The 13,782-nt window shown below is 50.7% G+C and overlaps 1 protein-coding gene across 2 annotated transcripts in view; it reads left to right on the top strand.

The window, feature by feature from the left end:
• Positions 1–13,782, top strand: part of SPTB (spectrin beta, erythrocytic) — a 133,918-nt gene that overhangs the window by 84,371 nt on the left and 35,765 nt on the right. For both annotated transcript variants that reach the window (XM_024231789.3, XM_054530214.2), the window contains 9 exons: positions 27–329; positions 1,070–1,220; positions 1,830–2,700; positions 3,839–3,976; positions 8,516–9,272; positions 9,723–9,925; positions 10,039–10,129; positions 11,274–11,420; positions 13,094–13,357. In XM_024231789.3, coding sequence (XP_024087557.3) covers positions 27–329; positions 1,070–1,220; positions 1,830–2,700; positions 3,839–3,976; positions 8,516–9,272; positions 9,723–9,925; positions 10,039–10,129; positions 11,274–11,420; positions 13,094–13,357 — 2,925 coding nt within the window. The remainder of the gene's footprint in view (positions 1–26; positions 330–1,069; positions 1,221–1,829; positions 2,701–3,838; positions 3,977–8,515; positions 9,273–9,722; positions 9,926–10,038; positions 10,130–11,273; positions 11,421–13,093; positions 13,358–13,782) is intronic.

The following is a 13,782-nucleotide window of genomic DNA, read 5'->3' as shown; positions in this document are numbered from 1 at the left end:
TGCCTGTTTTTCTCCCCATGGGGCAGGATAACTTTGGGTATGACCTGGCAGCTGTGGAGGCCGCCAAGAAGAAGCACGAGGCCATCGAGACCGACACGGCTGCCTACGAGGAGCGGGTGAGAGCCCTGGAGGACCTGGCTCAGGAGCTGGAGAAAGAGAACTACCATGACCAGAAGCGTATCACGGCCCGCAAGGACAATATACTGCGCCTGTGGAGCTACCTGCAGGAGCTGCTGCGGTCCCGGCGCCAGAGGCTCGAGACCACCCTGGCGCTGCAGAAGCTCTTCCAGGACATGCTGCACAGCATCGACTGGATGGATGAGATCAAGGTGGGCCCTGGGGGCCGCCCCCTGCCATACCCTGCAGTGCTCACCTTGGGTCTCAGTGGCCCTGCAGTTAGCATAGGCTTCCTTAGACACCTCCCAGCCAGTCATATCTCTGAGTCAAAATAGAGAAACTGAGGCAGCAGAGTGTCTAGCTGCACCTGCCTCTCTGCCTCTTGGTCCACTCTGCTCCAGCAGGTGATACCAGCCCAGGTCTATGGTACCCTGGTGACCGAGAAATCTTGGGTTTGTGGCAGCGCCGGTGCCAACCTTCAGGGCCTTGAAGAGACAGACGTTAATCAGGAACCTGGAGAATCAAGCTCTTAGTAATTACAATTTGACTCTGGTTAGAATCCAGACCTCCCAGCATAAGGGCAACCTCTCCTCTCTCTCTGCCGCAGTGGGTCTCAGCTGAGGACACACATCAGACTGCCCCTGGAGCTTTGTGAAAATACACATGGCCAGACCCCAACCCTGAGACCGATGCAGTAGATGAGTGTGGGGCTTGAGCATCTGTAAGATGTTCTATGGATGATGCTGATGGGCACCCCCAGTAGGCACTCCCCCTCTGGAGCTTCTTCCATCCTCAGCAGCAGCCCTTTTCTGGCTGCATTCGGCTCGCCCTTTCTCAGATACTAGAGACATGCCCTTTGCAGGGGTCTCTTCTCCTAAGGTGTAGGTCTCTTCTCCTAAGGTGTAGGTCTCTTCACTTCTCCTCGTTTCCTTTCTGCTCTTCTCTTTGCAAGGCTCACCTCTTGTCTGCTGAGTTTGGGAAGCACTTGTTGGAGGTTGAAGACCTGCTACAGAAGCACAAGTTGATGGAAGCTGACATCGCCATCCAAGGGGACAAAGTGAAGGCCATCACCGCAGCCACCCTGAAGTTCACCGAGGGGAAAGGTGAGACCAAGTCTGTCTCCCCTTTTGAGGCTTCCAATGCCAGAGCCTCACCTCTGGCCTAACACCCCAACTTGGATAAATCTCCTGGAACCAACTTTAGAGTTCTGTTACTTTCATCAAGTAATGGTCCAAGAAAGAAGCTTCAGGGACCAGCCAAATTCTCTAGAGAGCAGGCAACTGCTTCGGTAACCTATAATCCCCAAGGAGGCACCCTCTATCCTTCATTCTCCTTGCTAGTTCAAGTTATGGCTGAGATAATTTAGGTTTCCAGATTCTTGTTTTAAATAAGAGACCTCACTGCCTCTTTCAAGAATGACCTTGAAATTTTTTTTAATTAATTAAAAAAATAATTTTATGTTGTATATTTCTATTAAGAACTAACCCCACTTTTTATCTTCCTTAACCCTGAAGTTCAGTGGGAAATAATTATAAAGAATCTGTCCACCCTCTGAACAACTGGGACCCCCCTGCCTCCAACGCCCCTGCATCCATGCCCCAGTGACATGGCAGCTTCAGGGTTGTGTAGTTCCAACCTGGCAGCTTATTTGAAGCGTGCCCATAAATGAAGCCCATCCCCCACTTTGTCCTCCTTCCCCCTATTTCTTCCAGGGTACCAGCCTTGTGACCCCCAGGTCATCCAGGACCGCATCAGCCACTTGGAGCAGTGCTTTGAGGAGCTGAGCAACATGGCAGCTGGGCGGAAGGCCCAACTGGAGCAGTCCAAACGACTCTGGAAGTTCTTCTGGGAGATGGATGAGGCTGAGAGCTGGATCAAGGAGAAGGAGCAGATCTATTCTTCCCTGGACTATGGCAAAGACCTGACCAGTGTGCTCATCTTACAGCGCAAGCACAAGGCCTTTGAGGATGAGCTCCGTGGGCTGGATGCTCACCTGGAGCAGATCTTCCAGGAGGCTCATGGCATGGTTGCACGCAAGCAGTTTGGGCACCCACAGATCGAGGCCCGCATCAAGGAGGTGTCGGCTCAGTGGGACCAGCTGAAGGACCTGGCTGCCTTCTGCAAGAAGAACCTCCAGGATGCTGAGAACTTTTTCCAGTTCCAGGGCGATGCGGATGACCTGAAGGCTTGGCTGCAAGACGCCCACCGGCTGCTCTCTGGTGAAGATGTGGGGCAGGACGAAGGGGCCACACGGGCCCTGGGGAAAAAGCACAAGGACTTCCTGGAGGAGCTGGAGGAGAGCCGTGGGGTGATGGAGCACCTGGAGCAGCAGGCCCAGGGATTCCCCGAAGAGTTTCGGGATTCCCCAGATGTGACCCATCGGCTGCAGGCCCTGCGGGAGCTCTACCAACAGGTGGTGGCCCAGGCGGAGCTGCGTCAACAGAGGCTGCAGGAAGCCCTGGACCTGTACACGGTGTTCGGGGAGACAGACGCCTGTGAGCTGTGGATGGGAGAGAAGGAGAAGTGGCTGGCCGAGATGGAAATGCCAGACACCCTGGAGGACCTGGAGGTCGTGCAGCACAGGTCAGAGTTAACTCATCTTTTCCTCACCTCCCTGTACCCAGGCCTGGGCACCATCTCCCACCTAGTTTGGTAATAGTCTCTGGATCAGCAAAGGTCTCTTTGAGAGGTTCTAGGATGCCCTTTGTTGCAAAGTCCTGGCATTGGGAGTCATAAGTTCTATTCTGGCTCTGTGGCCTGGGGTACTTCACCCTTTGGGGCCTTGTGTTCCTCAAACAAAGGGAATTTATCTAGTCCAGTTATTCAATTACTTTTCAGCAATAGCAGTCTTTGCTCAGATGAATTGTGTATGGAACCCCCAGGTCACACAGAGGAAAAATGGAGCTACTCTGGAGAAGGAGGTTGAGAGGCCAGGACCCTGCCAGCTCTAGCTTTCTGTGGCAGTCCTTAAGCCAGGAGACTCTGAGGGGCCACAGAGAGAATTTGCAAACCCCCTGTCTACAAGGCCACTCTCACCCCTGGTGTTCTGATTTTATCAGCACCCCAGACGATGAGGCATGCCCCAGTCTGTGCAGCATCTCAGCAGCTGAAGCACAGAATTCAGGGAGTCAGGAGGAGAGGCTGCTCTCTAGAACAGTGCCAAGGTGGTGCTGCACGGATGCTGGAGAGTCCTGGGCGCTTACCCTAGAAGGATCGGCCTTCAGAACCACAAATTCCCCCCCGACCACCACCCCAGCAGCTTTTCCTTATCTTACCCAGGAATGGAGCACCTGGCTGGAAAGGGTATCTTTTGGGTTGAGATGTCAAGGCATTGGACTCAGAGTCCAAAAGCAACAGCCGGAAGAGCAGAGGCCTGGAAGGTGGCCCTTGTGACAATTGACATCCCCCACACAAATACACAGTAACCTCTCTTCAGCCCTCCCTCCCCTTCATATGTCTCTGTTGAGCCAGAAGGCCATGTAGGAAATAACTGGCTGTCTCCTGGCCTGTTCCAGGCGATGCTAACTCATGAAATCCAACCCACGAACCAGAAAGGAGGGCCAGCATATCTGTTTTCTTCCTCCTGCCTCACCTGGGCAAATGGTTTAGGCAGTGGAAGGAGAAAGCAAGAGCTACATGTTCTGGAGACTGGGGGTGCCACTGGCAAGGAAATGTCTGCTGCCGCCTCACCCATCTTCATATTTTCCTCTGCCCATATCAGGTTCGACATCCTGGACCAGGAGATGAAGACTTTGATGACTCAGATTGATGGTGTGAACCTCGCTGCCAACAGCTTGGTAGAGAGTGGCCACCCACGCAGCAGGGAGGTGAAGCAGTACCAGGACCATCTGAACACCAGGTGGGGTGTGGGTAGGGCATGGGGCGGGGGGCATTGTCTCTCAACATCTGACACACTGCTGGGGGCCAGGCCCAAAATTTAGTCCACCTAGTATGCACCAACACTTCTGTACCCTCAACATTCCTGTCTTTTTTTTTTGAGACAGAGCCTCGCTCTTTTACCCAGGCTGGAGTGCAATGGTGCGATCTCGGCTCACTGCAACTTCCAACTTCCGGGTTCAAGCTATTCTTGTGCCTCAGCCTCCCAAGTAGCTGGGATTACAGGCATGCGATACGATGCCTGGCTAGTTTTTGTATTTTTAGTAGAGACGGGGTTTCACCACGTTGGCCAGGCTGGTCTCATTCCTGGCCTCAAGCGATCTGCCCACCTCAGCCTCCCAAAGTGCTGGGATTACAGGCATAAGCCACCGCGCCCCCACCGACATTCCTGTCTGTCTCAGCCAGGTACCCTTCCCAGTAGTACTGGAGCTGTAGCAGCAAGGAGGAGTGATCGAGGTGGTGAACAGCCCAGGGAGAGAGAGAGACGAGTCCTGGGAGGCTCAAATGCTGTGCCTGGGGAGGGCGGGTGTGTGTATGTGTGATGGAGGGCACATCCCAAGTGTGCCCAAACTTAGAATCAGGCCATATGCTTCTCATGCTATATTTCCCTGGACATTCTTGGGCAGAGAAAATTGCTTTCTGAGAGCTCTTAAGTACTGTCCATAAAATAATGCTCCTGCCTCTGCCAAATGCAGTATCGAGAATGAGGCTGGCTCGAATGAAGAGGAGAATTAACAGGGAGCCTTAAGCAAGCTTTGTGGCCAGAACAAAAAACAGGCCCCGAGGAGCCTTTAGAGAGGGGGTGCTTTCAGTGTGGGGTGAAATTGCCCATGAGTTCCTGGAGGATCTTTGAGGACACCGCAAATGCCTGCATTCCCTGTCTTTACCCTGGGCCCTGCACATGTAATGCCACGTGTTCACCACCTCCCCATTACCCCAGCCCCTTCCCCACACTTGTGCCTGAGCGTTGCTCTGCCTGAGGCAATCTGGGAGGTGGGCCTAGGGAAGACTCCATTGTAAAGAAAGGGATCAGCATAGTGGAGACTTCACTGGGGGGCTAAGGGGAGGCAGCGATGACCAGAATTCTTTAGAGCCACTAGAATGGGATGATTGTTGTAGCAGCCCAAGCTGGAGAGTGCGGTTCAGGAGATTCCTTTGTCAATCTGATGTTTTACAAAGGAAGAGAATACCTCTTCCCTCTTCTTTCGCCTTGTAGGTAATGAGTTTGTGTGTGTTGGTGGGCAGCAGGTGGTAGAGATTATTGCAATTGCTGCATAATTGAGGAAACTAGAGCAGGTCTAAACCAGAGAAACTTCCTGAGAGGAAGAACTCATCAGCTCAACAATGAACTAGAGGCTGAGAATGTTGATCTTTACAGACCCCTAAAACAGGCCCCATCCCCAAGTGAAAAATATCAAGGTACCTGCCATCCTTAAGTGAGAAAAAAACCTGAGGCATGAAATTAAATTTGAGAGTTGAAAGGGACCTGAGAAGTCACCCAGTCTAGCCAGTGATGGGGAACTCACTCCCTCATCCTGCAGCCTATCTCATTTTTGGGCAACTCTTTTTGGTTAAAAAGTTTGCTCTTCCATTGAGTGGAAACCTGCCTCCTTGAAATGTGTACATATTGATTCTGGCTCTGCCCTTGAGAGATATCAAACTTACCCTGCTTCCTCTTCCGTGTATAGCTCTTCAATTATTTTTCAGAACAATGCCCATTCTATACCTCCACCCCCAGTGTCGCCTCATGCCTCTGCGGTTCTTTCTCTCAGGGTGCATTCTCCCTCCCTCTACATATTCCAAATCCTGTCTCTGCACAGGCCAGTCCAAGTCATTTGCTTTCCAGTTTTCCGGATGAAAAGCCATCTTTTCCTCCTTTGTACTAGTTTTGAGCTTCACATCCTATCTTATATTCGAATTATTTTTGTCCCCAAGGTTTCCTACTAGACTATGTAAGCAAATGAAGACCTGTATCTGTTTATATTGCCCAAGGGCTTTGCACACCTAACACATTTTTGGAGTTCCTGCTGTTTGGAATATTATTTTCCTAGCTATGCCCTTGGCTTACTCTTTTTATTCAGGTCTCAGCTCAAATGTCAGCTTATTGGCGTGGCCCCCACTGACCACCCCATTGAAAGCAGCACATCCTCCCTCTCACTGACCCCCTTGGCCTCTATATTGTTACCTTCTTTTATTTTTTCTTTGCACTTATCACCACTTGATGGATTACAGACTTGTTTATGTCTCTAACCACTTGAATAAAAGCAAGGACTTTGCATTGTTCTTTATTAATTAATTAATTAATTAATTTTTTATAGAGACAGAATCTCACTCCATTACCCAGGCTGGAGTGCAGTGGTGCAATTTTGGCTCACTGCAGCCTCAGCCTCCCAGGCTCAAGTGATTCTCCCATCTCAGTCTCCTGAGTAGCTAATGCTACAGATGCACACTACTATACCCAGCTAATTTTTTGTTTTTTTGTAGAGATGAGGTCTCACTATGTTGCTCAGGCTGATCTTGAACTCCTGGGCTCAAGAGATCCTTCGGCCTCAGCCTCCCAAATTGCTGTGATTTACAGGTGTGAGCCACTGAGCCCAACCTGCATAGTTCTTTGCCATATCCCTAGTGCCTAGGTCAGTGTCTGCCACAAGGCAACTGACAATTGCTTGATAAACGCTTAGTACATGAGTGAACTGGGAAAAAACTAAAATTTTTCTGCCAAGCTTATGTGTGAGTCATTCAAACACTTGATGAATGTGTGATCATCTTTCACCATATGCATTCCAGTTGAAGAAAAACCTGGCCCAGGACCCAGCCTGGACTGTTGATGTTGCCTGACCAGTGCTAACTAGAGTGGCTCTATCAACCTCCTCCATCTCAAAGACAATGCAGTGGAGGGGGCAAGTCTAGGTTTGGGAAGCAGACTAGACCCAAGCTCCAGTGCATCTTCGTGTGGCCTCCACCCAATATCTACAGTGAGGCCACTCCAGGAAAGGCCTGGAAAATCACTATGGGGCCTCTTGCCTGGGGACACAGCCAGACCCTCTCCCAAGAACACTTCTCTGTCGATTCCAGGGGTTTCAAACAAACTTGGAGAAAACCCCTTGATTTCCCAGCCTCAGAGCACCATCTGTGTGCCGGACAGGCATGGAATTCCCAGAGCACGGGTCTTCATGGTCTAGGATGGGAGCCAAGAAATCTGCAGGCTCTCTCTCCTCTCTTGTGTCCCTGGTCTCTCCCAGCCTGTCTCATATCTCTCTGCAGAGCTTTCAAATCACACTGGCTGCTGTTGTCACACCTTGGGAATGCACAACAGCACCCTCTGCCCCAGTCCATCTCCTAGTCCCTCAGCCTCCATCCCCTGAGGCAGGGGACAAAGACGAATGAGAGACTTGGTCCCGTCTTTTGATTGGTCACTCCAGTGGAGGCACTGGGGGTGTGTTCACTGACTGGGGCTTTGTGTCCAGTGATGTGTTGTATGGAGGTCACGTGAGCAACTGTCACCCCGTTGCTCCTTCCAGCTCCCTTAATGCTCCTCTCTGCCTGTTAGGTGCTGTGTACATGAAACTTTATGCTGTGTTATTTGTGAGCTTGTCTGACTATTTCTCTAAATCATACACCCTACAGGGCAAGGTCTGTTTATGTCTGTATTCTCCCAAAGGCCAACAAAATGCCTTATACCCCTGTGGGTGTTTGAGAAAGATGGGTTCGATTAGAGAATGAGCATTCAGCCTGCATATTACAGTGATGCAGAATGAGTGAACCTAGGCCCAAAGGCAGTGTCCCTAGTGGTCTGGCCCGGCTGATGGGCAGCTCTTTGAAAGAGGCTTATTGTGTACTACAGACTGACCCCAGCCCCCGAGGCATCCGCCAGACCTTAGCACATTTCCGTATTTCATAGCAACACTGCACTCGAAGGTTAAGATTATGTTAGTCATTTAAATTATCATCACAGCTTATTCCTCCTCATTCTCTTCTTCCCTCTCCTCTTCTTCCTCTTCTTTTTCACCAGGGTGTCTTTTCTCTTAGATCCAAGGTGATCTTTTTCAGGCCCTAGGAGACTTTGCATGTGGCCTTGGGCATTTACTTGGTTCCTCTAGGGCAGCTGGGGACCCTATGTCCTGAAGCATTCTTGAAGTTAATGTGAGCCTTTTAATTATTTTGATATTTCATAAACTCTGGGGAAATTATATATTTGCCTGAAATTCAACTACATGCATAGCCTTTGCTTTCATGTTCTTTTACTTATGGTTGGAATCACATCGTTAATTGCCCCCTGCTGATCAAAAGATCTGATTGACAGTTATATATGTCTTGAGTAAAATTGGATAAGTGAATTTTGCTCATCTACACTTTGTTAGGTAGATTTTTTTTTTCTTTTTATCATACAAAGTCTGTGGGGGGAGACTTGTGGGAAATGTGGGAAGGGGTCAGGGTCTCCTATGGGAAGAGCTAAGGGAGGAGGTGTATGTCTCCTCCCGGCTGTGTCCCCATCCGGCAGGTGGCAGGCATTCCAGACCCTGGTGTCAAAGCGGCGGGAGGCTGTGGACTCAGCCCTCCGAGTGCGCAACTACTGCGTGGATTGCGAGGAGACCAGCAAGTGGATCACGGACAAGACAAAGGTAGTGGAGTCCACAAAAGACCTGGGGCGGGACCTGGCAGGTGTCATCGCCATCCAGCGGAAGTTGTCAGGGCTGGAGCGTGACGTGGCCGCCATCCAGGCCCGTGTGGATGCCCTGGAGCATGAGTCCCAGCAGCTGATGGACTCGCACCCTGAGCAGAAGGAGGACATTGGTCAGCGGCAAAAACACTTGGAGGAGCTGTGGCAGGGCCTGCAGCAAGCCCTGCAGGGCCAGGAGGAGTTGCTGGGGGAAGTCAGCCAGCTGCAGGCCTTCCTGCAGGATCTGGATGACTTCCAGGCCTGGCTCTCCATCACCCAGAAGGCTGTGGCCTCTGAGGACATGCCCGAATCCCTCCCGGAGGCCGAGCAGCTCCTGCAGCAGCATGCAGGTATCAAGGATGAGATTGACGGGCACCAAGACAGCTACCAGCGTGTTAAGGAGTCTGGGGAGAAAGTGATCCAAGGCCAGACGGACCCAGAGTATCTGCTTCTGGGCCAGCGGCTGGAGGGCCTAGATACTGGCTGGGATGCCCTGGGCAGGATGTGGGAGAGCCGCAGCCACACCCTCGCTCAGTGCCTTGGCTTCCAGGAGTTCCAGAAAGATGCCAAGCAGGCCGAAGCCATCCTCAGCAACCAGGTAGAGAGGCATTCAGGGCTGGGACAGGCGGGTCTCTCAGGGCAGTAGCTCTTGTGGTGAGTCCACAAATGTGCTGTAAGGCTCAGGGACAAGTACTCTTGTCTTGTACTCTGTATTCACTCATGGGGGAAATCTTTGTTTCTCATTAGGTGCCTTTTCCAGCCTTGTGTCCCAAACTACGCCTTGTTCTTGGGTCTATGAGAGGCTAGAGAAGCGCATTTTGCCCTGGGTGGTTAGCCTTCCATGTGGCTTTAGGCGCACTGTTTATTGTGTGCCCCTGGGGTAGGGGTGGGGGCAAGGCCTGGGGAGTAGTGCCTCCTCCCTGTACTACTCTAGGGGGCTCATTCATACCGTGGCCTGTGTGGCTGCACGTGGTGCTCCCGCTTGGTATGTGTGCTCATCACCTCCTCCGTGTGTCTTCATGCCTTGTCTGGAAATTTGTTCCAACAGGAATACACTCTGGCTCACTTGGAGCCCCCAGACTCCCTGGAAGCTGCAGAGGCTGGGATCCGGAAGTTTGAGGATTTCTTGGGGTCTATGGAGAACAACCGGGATAAGGTCTTGAGTCCTGTGGACTCTGGAAACAAGCTGGTAGCTGAGGGAAACCTATACTCAGACAAGATCAAGGAGAAGGTGCAGCTGATTGAGGACAGGTACTCCCGGGCCCCAGGGCCACGAGGCCCCCAGAGCCACACGGGGGTAGTGGTACCATGCGAGGACCCCAAGCTCGGCACTAATGTGACTGTGCTTTTGGCTTCCTTTCCAGGCACAGGAAGAACAACGAGAAGGCCCAGGAGGCCTCTGTTCTACTGAGAGACAACCTGGAGCTACAGAACTTCCTCCAGAACTGCCAGGAGGTGAGGCTCCAGCAAGGAGTGGCTGCTTTCCTGGAGATTCCTTTCTAGAAGCAGAGTGCCCTCAAGGCAGGAAGTCCACAGGGATCCTTTCTAGCTCAAGAGCTGTGGGATTCCATGAGCGGGGACCTCTGGGTACTTAATTGGGTCATCCTCTAGAATGTTCAGTTGCACTATTTTTTTTTTTTCAAATCTGAAAAGTCATCCTTAACCTGTCAAGTCTAGGCCAGAGTTTCTTAAGAGTAGCCTAGGGACAGTCTATTTTAGAATCACCTAGGACCCAGTCCGGGCCAGCTTCGAGGATGTGTGACCTGTGTCACACCCTGTGCTTAGCTTAGAAGGGCCCTGGGCTCAGGTTAATGCTCTACTCTTGCCATCTTGAAATTCTTCATGCTTTTGAACAACTCCATTTTGTACTGGGCCCTGCAAATTATGGAGCCAGTCCTGGTCCTAGTTAAAGCAGACCCCTGGGTCCCACTCAAGCCAGATGAATCAGAACTTTTAGGGGTGAGACAGAGAAAGAACATTTTAAACAAACCTGCCAGTTGGAAAACTGCTGGCTCAGAAGGTCCTTGCTCAACCTGGGGCCAGCTGTACAAGGAAGGTCTTTAATCCGCCTTCCCAGGTCCCTCCATTGACAGTACTTTCTACATGGAATGGGGTTTTCCCTGACTTCTTTCTTGTCATACTCCTTTTCTCTCAGCCCAGACAACTTTGTTTTCATTGACCTCTGTCCTTGGCTTCTTCCTCAAATAACATTTTTTCCTGTGTTTATCAAGGATCTCTCACCCTACTGCCAAAGGACGGATTTATCCACCTATCCAGTATACACTCGTTGGGTTCCTAGAATATGCTAGGCCCTGTCTTAGGTCCTCAAAATACGGAGAGAAGAGTAAAGTATCCCTGGTCTCACACCAGACACACTCCAGTGGGGAAGATGCACCTGTGCCCACATTTTAGCCCTGGCCTGTCGTGGGTAAAGTTGCCTGTACTGGTACAGAGGGATCCGGAACTGCAGATGGGTTCTCTTCTGTGCTTACACTTCCTCCCCATGGACTTCTTCTTCTGCAGCCAGGGATGGGCAGCAGGTTCTGCCCTGCCAAAGAAATATACTCAGGGATAGTCAGCCCACTCTTTATGCACACAGCTCACTCTTTGGATCAACGACAAGCTGCTGACATCTCAGGATGTCTCCTATGATGAAGCACGAAACCTTCACAATAAATGGCTAAAGCACCAGGCATTTGTGGCAGAGCTGGCTTCCCATGAAGGGTGGCTAGAGAACATCGATGCGGTAAGTAAAGTGATTGGGCGGCGGGGGGTGCTCTGCTCAGATAGGCTTGCCTGGATGGGCTTCACCCAGGGTGTGGACCCTGCCCTAAAGCTTGCTGACAGTACAGAACGTGGCAGCGAACAACTTTTCTAAATAGTAGCTAAACCTTCAGAGCTCCTGATATAGTACACCTGGTCAGAATCAGTGCCTCTTCTGGGTCACCTGAATCTGGGGAAGCCCAGGACACTGAGGACATCTAGTTAGAGCTTCAGTGTCTAGTGCCAGGACAGCAGTTATTGTTTGCTTTCCATTGCCCTCACCAGGGCTCCAGCACTGTCCTGCACAGGGCTGGAGGAATAGGCAAGATGATCACAGTGGTCCAGGGGAGCCATTAATCCTCATCATTTGGATGGGCAGAACCACTGGGGAGTGGTCATTTCCACTCCTTATAGATGGCGAACCAAGGGACCCCTCTGTAGTGAGTTTGCCCAGTGGACAAGTCCAAATGTGGCTGGAATTAGATGTGGAAATCACTACCTTTGCTCGTCTCTACCATGGCTGTCCATGAAAAAGCAGCCCTAGGATCAGACTGACTTCTTAACCTCCCTGTGCCTCAGTTTCTTCCTCTATGAAATGAGAGTAATAATAAGACCTTCCCAGTGGAGTTGTGAGCACTAAAATACTTAAAGACAAATGAAACATTTAGCATAGTACTTGGCAATTATGAGACACTCAATAAATATTAACTATTAGGCCAGGCATGGTGGCTCACAGCTGTAATCCCAGCACTTTGGGAGGCCGAGGTGGGCGGATCACCTGAGGTCCGGAGTTCGAGACCAGCCTAGCCAACACGGCGAAATCCCATCTCTACTAAAAATACAAAAATTAGCTGGGCATGGTGGCATACGCCTGTAATCCCAGCTACTCAGGAGACTGAGACACAAAAGGGCTTAAACTGGGGGGCGGAGGTTGCAGTGAGCCAAGATTGCGCCACTATACTCCAGCCTGGGCAACAGAGACAGACTCTGTCTCAAAAAAAAAAAAAAAATTAACTGTTATTAGTGATATAGGTTCCTAAGTCCAATTTATATCACACTGTGCCCACCCAAAAATGATACATCTATGCAGATGAAAACCAGGTAAGGCAACCTCAGTAACCGAAGGAGGTCAGCGAAGGTTAGTGTACAACCTCGGGAACTCACGGGGCAGTTTCTGCACTCACTGTACCTGGATGGGTCTGGAATCCTTTTTCTCACAGCAGCTGACCCTTGTCTGCAACTCCCATGCTGCAGTCTCCCTGAGTCATTGCCCCCAGCACTGCTCTCCCTGCCCAGCTTCCCCTACCAGCCATGTCTAACCCTTTGAATATGAGGACTTTTTCCTTATCTGTGGTGGTGCATATCATGAAAATTATGCACAGACTTTTTTTTTTTAACTCATCAACTATTGTGTTAATGTATTTTATGTGTGTCTCAAGACAATTCTTCCAAAGTGTCCCAGGGAAACCAAAAGGTTGGACACCCCTGCTAATGCTGGGGATTCAGAGTTCATTTCAGTTGAGTCTTACCCATGTTCTATGAAGATTCTTTGCCTTACTGACCTCCTCTTGGGTAGCCTCTTGCAACTATCAGGAGCAGGGCTGATGCAAGGCCCAGTCAGCCCAGAATGTGAGCTTTCCTCCTTCTTGCCCCTAGGAGGGAAAGCAGCTGATGGATGAGAAGCCCCAGTTTACAGCCCTGGTGTCCCAAAAGCTGGAAGCCCTGCACCGGCTCTGGGACGAGCTGCAGGCCACCACAAAGGAGAAGACCCAGCACCTCTCGGCTGCCAGGAGCTCCGACCTGCGCTTGCAGACCCATGCGGACCTCAACAAGTGGATCAGCGCCATGGAGGACCAGCTGCGGTCAGACGACCCGGGCAAGGACCTGACCAGTGTCAATCGGATGTTGGCTAAGCTGAAGGCACGTGAGTGGGTTGTAGACTCAGAGTATTAGGATAGAAGGGATTGTGGAAGCCAATCTGACACCTTTATTTTTAATTTTAGGTTTGGGGGTAGATGTGAAGGTTTGTCACATAGATAAACACATGTCATGGGGGTTTATTGCACATATTATTACATCACCCAGGTTTTAAGCTCAATACCCAACAGTTATCTTTTCTGCTCCTCTCCCTTCTCCTACCCTCCCCCATCAAGGACACCCTAGTGTCTGTTGTTTCCTTGTGTTCATAAGTTCTTCTCACTTAGCTCCCACTTATAAGTGAGAACATGTGGTATTTGGTTTTCTGTTCCTGCATCAGTTTGCTAAGGATAATGGCCTCCAGCTCAAGCCATGTTCCCACAAAAGACATGATCTCGTTCTTTTTTCATGGCTGCGAAATATTCCAT

The sequence above is a fragment of the Pongo abelii genome, chromosome 15 (genome assembly GCF_028885655.2).
Source record: "Pongo abelii isolate AG06213 chromosome 15, NHGRI_mPonAbe1-v2.0_pri, whole genome shotgun sequence".
Taxonomy (NCBI): domain Eukaryota; kingdom Metazoa; phylum Chordata; class Mammalia; order Primates; family Hominidae; genus Pongo; species Pongo abelii.
This window is presented reverse-complemented; position numbering and strand designations above follow the sequence as displayed.